The 8,585-nt window shown below is 44.4% G+C and overlaps 1 protein-coding gene across 2 annotated transcripts in view; it reads right to left on the reverse strand.

Moving 5' to 3' along the window:
- Positions 1–3,743, reverse strand: part of egln3 (egl-9 family hypoxia-inducible factor 3) — an 11,524-nt gene extending 7,781 nt beyond the window's left edge. For both annotated transcript variants that reach the window (XM_008284883.1, XM_008284882.1), the window contains exon 1: positions 3,251–3,743. In XM_008284883.1, coding sequence (XP_008283105.1) covers positions 3,251–3,610 — 360 coding nt within the window. In that variant the 5' untranslated portion in view covers positions 3,611–3,743. The remainder of the gene's footprint in view (positions 1–3,250) is intronic.
- Between the last annotated feature and the right edge of the window lie 4,842 nt (positions 3,744–8,585).

Genomic DNA, 8,585 nt, shown 5'->3' on the forward strand with positions numbered 1-8,585 from the left:
CAAAACCACCACAAAGAGAAAAAAAATAACCACAAAGAGACACAAAACCACCACAAAGAGAAAAAAAATAACCACAAAGAGACACAAAACCACCAGAGGAACCAGAACCCACTGCGACCCAACCAGCCACAGAGGGTTGTATCAGCGCAGTGAAAAACAGCGACACCAGTGAGACCTGCAGCCTCCATCCAGCACGCTGATGGGACTCGAGCGGTCCAAGTTTCAGTCTGACTGACTCCTGATTCCTCTTTACTCAGGACAACTGGCTCAGTTCTTATCTGAACATGTGTACAAGTCTGTTCTGAACTCCGTCTGTCCACCAGCAGGAGGACAGACGTGGTCTCAGTGGTTCAGATTCACACGAGACGAGTCTGAGTTTCTGCACGTCGACGTGTTGTTCTGCTCTGAACTCTATCAGAGGTATTAACAAACACACACACACACCCAGTAACACACACACACACACACACACACACTCTTCTTCCTGTTGGAGCTGAATTGACCCGTTTTCCTGATTTTCCGTCTGATAACACTCAGTTGTGTGATAAAGTTTTACTGTAAACTGCTGCTGCTGCACGTGCACTGAGTGTGTGTGTGTGTGTGTGTGTGTGTGTGTGTGTGTGTGTGTGTGTACAGTAAGTCGGTGGGTGTGTCTGGGCGGGCGAGCGGAGGAGGAGGAGGAGGAGTGAGGGAGTGAATTATTGAATCAGAGTGTGTACGTGAGAATGTCGACGTTTATTGAATCTTTCTGCTTCTACTTGCTTTGACGTGTTCTGACCCAACCATCATCACACATACTGATAGGAGCCTGAAACGTTTACCCAGAATACACTTTGGAAAGTTTCCTCTGATTAATGATCAGAACCAGAACCAGATCCAGGGTACCAATGATTGTTTCTATGACTCTATCTCATAGACGTTAAACTGGTACCCCTATGAGACATCCCATAATACTGATGCTACCAGCTTCTGGCAGAGGACATGAACAGAACCAGGTCCAGTGTTCAGACTGAGACACCTGAATGGATGTAGAACTGATCTGGTGTCAGGTTCTACCAGAACCCAGATGTGTTCTTCCTCCTAAATGTCATGTGTCTATCTGCTGTACTGATGAAGTTCTGAGGCTCAGACATGATGGAAAAAGTCCATTAAAGTGATCAATCTGGACCCTCCTCTGTGGACTTCAAGGACCTGGACGTCTGGAACATTCACAGTCTGAAGGTAGAACTCTGGTCAGTAGATAAAGGTGCTGCAGATACAGAACCAGATGTTCTGAGGAGGTTCTGGTTCATAAATACAAATATGTAAATGTTCTACAAACATCTGGTCGGGTTCTGTGTCCAGTCCTGAACCCGCCTGAATGATTAATTATGATGAATCCACAGAGACCCAGAGGAGCTGAACCGGTCCAGTAAGTTTCCTGTCATCATGTTCTGGTTTCTAAAGCTTTGGCTCTGGGCCCAAACCGGGTCACTGGACGGCAGCCAAACTGGCCGACGAGTTTCAGAGAAGAAAGAACAACGTAGGAGAAGATTGTGAACCCGCTTCAGTCAGCTGCTGGTGACTGAACTGACCTGAGATCAGACAGAACACTTCAAGCTTCTAACAAAGTGCTGCCTTTAGACGGGACAGGTTTGGTTCTGGTTTATAGCTGAGCAAAAAAAATCCACAACAAACTGAAAATGTGTCCATCAGCTGATTCTGTACTAAAACAAAACTACTAATCAAGTTCTACATAAACACATGTTTTAAAGATGTTCGTAAAGTTTTAATAGATAATATCTGCAATTCAACTACATCTTTAAAACAACAAAAATATAATCCATCATTCCTCAGTCCAACAACAGCAAATATCTGTAAAGTAAGGATTTTATGTTCATCTAAAGTTGAAATGTCTGGTTTTATGGAAACACTGAAAAAATGTAAAAATACTGATTTTTTAAAAATTTAACAAGATGTTGTCTGTAATTTAACAAAACGGATAAAATCTGATGCTGAACCAGATTGAAGCTGGACTAATGTCCCACAGCCGGTTTGATGTTGAGACGTCCTGCATTCATCGTGTATGTAATAAACTAAATTAGAAACGACGGTTAAACTCTGTGTTATTATGCAGTGAAGCAAATGCAGATTGTATGAAGGTAAAAATCTGAGAAAGCAGAGATGATGTGGAGGAGAACAAACTCCTGAGAGCTTCATTATGTTTCTATAAATGAAGACATTTTAAACTGAAGCAGAATCACAGACTCTCACCAGGATGCAGGAAATTAAACGTTTGATGCTGAAACTTTCCTGCTTGGGACAAAACCTGCCGTCATGAAATATCAGAACTACACTCGGTGTAATAAAGAATCTAAATGAACTGGATCCGTGTCAGCTACAGGTCCGGTCTGAGAAGGTGTTCCTATTATTGTGGCCACCCTGTGATCAGAGCTCTTCTCTGTCTGATGCTGCTTAAACAAATAAACACCAATAAATGTGAATAAAACCACAAACCAGAGGATTTCTGCTCCTAACTCTTCATAACTGAATGATGACTGGATGGCTGTCTGCAGCTCGTCCTCGCTGCTCGGCTTCATGTCCACTTTAACGTCTCTGATTTATTTACTGTCTCCAGTTTTCATGTGTTTGTGTCTCTGAGCAGCTTTTAGTCAAAGTTCAACATTAAAACGAAGCGACTGCTGGTTACAGATCAACGCTTCACGTCTACTTCACGTCTCACACACCGTCCTCCTGCTTTCATTCTGTTATATTTGGGTTTTACTGGTTTCTGTCCTGATGTCCTGCTGCACAAACACAGCTGATCAAACATCAAACGGTCATTTTAACATTCGTGTAGTTTCATTTCCATGAAGGCTTATTTACTCAGTGACCAACTCACAGCCACTAAACCTGCAGAGTCTCATTTAGGCATTAATTAATGAACGAGCAGCTCTGATTAGGACAGAAAGCACAAGTTTGCATAAACTCTTGCTCTTTAGTTCTTTCAAACAAAACAGATGCACAACTTCTCTGGCTGTCACTCTGCAGCTTCACTTTGTTTTCTGAAATGTTACATGTGAGCTGGACTGCTTCAGTGACTAAACAAAGGAACGAAGAAAGTTTCTGTCTGAACATCTGAACATCTGAACATCTCCACACCTCCACCTCGTTAAACCTGCTCCCCAGCTCTAGTCTCTGGTCCCCCTGCTCCCAGACCCTGGTCCCCCCGCTGCCCTTGCCCGGCCCTTGGGCCCTGCAGTCCGCCTACCTTGGACCTCTCCCGGATCTCCTTGCTGCCCAGCCTGCCGGCGCACACGGACACGAGCTTGTCGATGAGGCTGAGCAGGAAGCTGACGGCCTCGCAGCCGCGCTCCGAGCCGCTCACCCAGGCGATCTTGTCCCCGCGGATGCTGCTGCGGTGGACGCCGGGCGCAGAGCTCGCCAGGCGGCCGTCCTGCAGCGCGCCGGTGCGGTGCAGCTCCTTGACCTGGTCCAGCACCGCGCCGCCCGCCAGCTCCCCCAGCAGCCCGTCCAGGTAGAAGAAGCCGTGGGCCAGCAGCGCCGGCACCACCCGCTCCAGAGCCAGGCGCTCCAGGTCCGAGTCCGAGACGTGCTCGATGAAGGGCATGTCGGTCCGGGATGGACGGGACCGGCTGATCGATCAGACGAGTTATCGATCCGCAGGGGAAAGTCCTGGACTGGTTCCGACACACGGACACACTGACTGAGGAGGTCCGGACGGGTACAGCGGATCCCCCGAACTGGTCCTCAGTCAGCTGATCCGAGTCTTATTGGGCTGCAGGTCCGTCAAGTCCGCCGAGCTCACACACGCTGCTTCCGGTTTTACATTTCACAATAAAGGTCGAAGATTCATTTGACGCATCTCGCTGCACATCTGGATCGGTTCTGGTAGAACCACATGAAGACAAACACGTTAAACACTGATTCAGAACAACAACAGCACCTTCCCCTGTAGAGTCACAAACACATTCCTGCAAACAGTTTCAACAGATAGAAACCAGTGAATGCATCAAAACAGCTGTGAGACAAATAAAGGCTCAGCTCAGCTCATCTTGTCTGATCTGCCAGAAGCACAGGACTGATGTTGGATCCCTTTAGAGGTTAGAATCGTCCATATCTGATCTTTGATTATTAATCATAGTTTTATAAATGAAACTGCAAATTCAACATAATCTGAAGCTGCAATAAGATGTTTTACCCAAATCCCCCAGAGCTGCTTAAAGCCTCCAGCATGATGCAAAGAGTCTGGATGAGTGTCTTAAACATCAGCTAGAAGAACTGAGAATATGTTTATTTCTAATAGAGATTCTGATCGAGGCGTTTCACATCAAACACAAAGAAAAAAACACACAAAAAACAAGTCCTGAGTCATTAAATAAATCCCAGTACCTGAATGTGTGTCACATGAAACACCGTCTGAACGTCAGTATCTCAGGTCAGCCTGTTTTATTCTTCACTCACTAAATGAAGAGACGCTGATCCGGAGCCGGAAGTAGCCTGTGGTGCTCTTATTGTGAAGGCGGCTGTCATCGGCGTGTGAGAGACGTGCTGCATGTGATGTTCCCTATGGGGCGGATGGAGGGATGAAGGTTCCTCCTTCAGTTCCACAGAAACCACAGAGAGCCTGTACATCACGCACGTATCGATACATCTATTGATCTCTATCAGTCACTCTGATCGATTTATGGCAGAAATCAAACATAAACAGTTAAATGAATCCCGTCGGTTCAGTTTCTAGGTTTCTATGAACTTTGTTCTTAACAAACACAATCACTGGTCACGCTCTCTACGTGCCCGCGCAGTGTGGGCGTGCCCGCCGCCATTGGAGACTCCGAGAGCCGCATGTCGTCCTCGTGCGCTCGGACAGGCGGAAGTAAACAGACGTGCGCTGCCACCACGCGCAGGACGGAAGTGGGAAACAGCTGATCGAGAACCAGGACATGCCAGAGTCTCATAATAATAATAATAATAATAATAATAATAATAATAATAATAATAATAATAATAATAATAATAATAACAGGAATTAAACTACAACTACGTATAATACTAACAATAGTACTTTTCACAGTACTACTACTCCTGACAATATTACTTCTGCTGCTAGTGCTAATAATAATCATTCTATTACTACTGATTTTACTGCTCATTAAAACATGGTTTTAATGATAACATTAAAACATATTACCTATTATTATTATTATTATTATTATTATTACCTATTATTATTATTACTGTTGTTATTATTATTATTACTGTTATTATTATTATTATTATTATTATTATTATTATTATTATTATTATTATTGTGATTACTATCATTAATAAAACTATTCTCGTGAATATTGAGCACACTGATTAAATCTTCCTGCCCATTTCATTAAATTCAATTTTTAAAAAACAAACCAAACCAAACCACAGTTAAACTACATTTTATCATAATGTCATCAATGTTTCTGACCTGTTGATCAAAGCGGTGTCAGTGGTGTATTTATATATTATTAATTCAAGTCCATTATTCAGGAACAGTGCTGATAATAAACAAGCAGCTTCTGAGGATTTGCTGCTTTTCTGAGAGTGAACATTTAGAGTCCTGATGAGACAAAACCAGACGTGAAGGTTGTGATGATCACTCACATGATCTGACCTATACAATCCGTTAATAAGTCCTGGAAGCATCTCAGCTGCACTCTAAATGTTGCTTCTATTGTGTTTGCAGCTGTGAATATGAGCAGATGTGGATGTTAGCATCAGAGCTCATCAGCAGCTCAGACTCACTGACTGATGCCTTCAAGTGCATCAGGAAGAAGCAGCTCAATCAGTCAGCAGCTATTCAGAACTTCACTTCTGAGGAATGCTGGATACGTGAGGCCGAACACGGCAGCAGGAACCAGTGGCAGGAACCGTGCCAGCATCTGAGTTACCTTCAGCCAACAGAAACCAGCTGCTGCAGACTGGTTTCACTGGTTTAGTCTCTGATGGAGCACGAGTCAGAAACAGCAGCAGCAGGAGACTCACCTGGTTTCTGTGAAGTCACACTGGAAGGCTGCAGCAGCTCAACACTGAAAACACACCAGCAGGTTTCATTTAATACAAATAAACACGTTTTCAGCTAAAGCACAGCAAGTGTTGCTGCTACTAGTGAATGTTATGGATGAATTAATCAGCTGATGGTCAAAAACATGGATCAGAGTTCCCTCCAACGTCTGGTTTAGTCCAGAGATGTTCAGTTTAGTGTCGCAGAGGAAAGAACCCAGAAGACATTCACTGAAGGAGCTGAAATCAGAGTTTCTGTTTTTTGTTGTTTCAATAAGTTATCAAAATAGTTTCTGATTAATTTAATAGCTAACAAATAATTTATTGTTGAAGTTCTAGTTGGAAATTACTTTTTTAAATATCTTGACTTTAAAGCAGGGCTGCAGGTGTCTCAGTGCTTAACACCGTTAGCGCCTCACAGCTGGAAGGTCGCCGGTTGGCGTCCTGGTGAGGACACCCGGGATCTTTCTGCGTGGAGTCTCCATGTTCTCCCCGTGCAGCGTGGGTTCTCTCCGGGTTCCCCAGCTTCCTCCCACAGTCCAGAAACATGCTGAGGTTAATTGGTAATTCTAAATTGTCCGTAGGTGTGAATGTGAGTGTGCTTGGTTGTCTGTCTCTAAGTGTAGCCCTGTGATAGACTGGTGACCTGTCCAGGTGAACCTGCCTTCACCCTGAGTCAGCTGGGATAGGCTCCGCCCCCCACCACCCCAGTGAGGATGAAGGTGTAGAGATGATGGATGGATGGATGTGTTTGTTTGTCCGTCTGTAGTGATGCTGAGCTAATGAGACAGTTTAGGTGCATTTGAACATACATGTGATTTATCCATGACCTGTATAGACGTGGCTCATGTTCAATCAGCCAAAACCAAGAGTTCCTCAGAAACAGTTGGAGATTAATGTTGGCCTTTAATTGATTATTCATTGCAGCTCTGATGCAAAAACATTTGTTGTTTTAACCGCATTTCATTCCTTTTGTAAAGAAGCAGAAGACGACCTGAAACTGCTGCACATCCCAACAGTCTGATCATTAACGAGGTCAACGTGCCAACGCAGCGTCTGGAAGCTACACGAGGAGGTCGGGGCAGAGGACAGGCGGATAAAACACACACCTGCTGACCAGCGTCTACACTGTTGATTATTTTCTGGATTCCTTAATTAGAACTCTTTTATCCAGGAAATAACTGTTAGCTGCAAGACATCGTAACGCCAAGTAAACTGAGACAGGAAACAGCACGCCTTCAAACCTCCAGCTAAACTCCCTCTGAAAGTCTGAACAGTCTCCTAATGTGAGCAGAGTGAACGTAGCAGCCGGTGGAGCTGCTTCTCATGAGTTTCTCCACATTTTCTACATGATCGCCTTCAGAAGTCCAGATCTGCCTCGACAGCGGGGAACCAGTGGACACTTCCTGTTTGGTGTCGCTCTCGGTTCAAACTCCGGCTCGTGGTGCGTACGTGAGCCGAGTTTCATCGCCTGAGTTAACCAGTAACCAGAACCCCGTCTGCTTGTGATCTGGTGCCAGCCGGAGGACGGCGTCCCGGCCGAGCCGCCTACGTGGTGTAATCTGAGCAACGTTTACTTTCAGCGGAGCTGCTGATTATCAGCTGATAGCATCTCAGGCTGTAAAAGCAGTCGTGATCCACGTTTCCTGAGAGGAGCTGAGTTCACAGCATCAGGCGTCGGTCCAGGTTGAGTCAGGACGAGGACATAAGGACAGGAGGATAGAAGGATAGAAGGATAGAAGGACAGAAGGACAGGAGGATAGAAGGAGAGGACAGGAGGAGAGGACAACTAGACATCTGGACAACTGGACAGCCGGCTGCACCATGAGCACACCTCAGCGTCAGTCCAACATCTGGAGCTCAGATTCTGAACCACTGAACAATGAGTCTGATCCAACAGGGTTCAATCAGGGACAACCAGAGTTTAACTTCCACCAGGACCGACGTCTTCTACATTCAGTGATCACATCGATCCATACCGGAGACAAAGACACAGTTTGCTACCAAACAGAACACTTTGATCACCACTGAGCTTGTGTTTGTTCATTCTGCTCTGAACCTCATGACAAACAGAAATAAATCCATAAAAATCAAACGTCACTGATGAACGTTCAGACTCGATGTGCAGCAGGTTTTAACTGAGGTTTATTCTCAGCTCTCAGTTTTCCTCATCAGACCAGTATTCTGCAGCTATCTTCAGTTCAGTTTTGTTCATTGGGGTTTAAAGCAAAATCGTCATCTCTGTTTATCAAATGGTCAGAAAAACCCAGCTTCCTGTCAGAACAGACACAGACTCAGTGTCTGTACACGGACTGATCCTATTAACAGTAAAACGCCCCAAAATGACAAAAAACACCAGAAAATGTGTCAAAAAAGAAACAAACATTTAGAGACAGTCACAAAAATACTGAAAATAATTTATGAAAATAATAAAATGTGCAAATAATACATTTTTTAAAATGTGAATAAAACATCTTAAAAATTAAATGATCAAATTTATCAGAAACAACTCCCACAAAGACTAAAACGTTCAGAAAAACAGAGAA

Source organism: Stegastes partitus, unplaced genomic scaffold (assembly GCF_000690725.1).
Source record: "Stegastes partitus isolate 25-593 unplaced genomic scaffold, Stegastes_partitus-1.0.2 Scaffold378, whole genome shotgun sequence".
Lineage (NCBI taxonomy): Eukaryota > Metazoa > Chordata > Actinopteri > Pomacentridae > Stegastes > Stegastes partitus.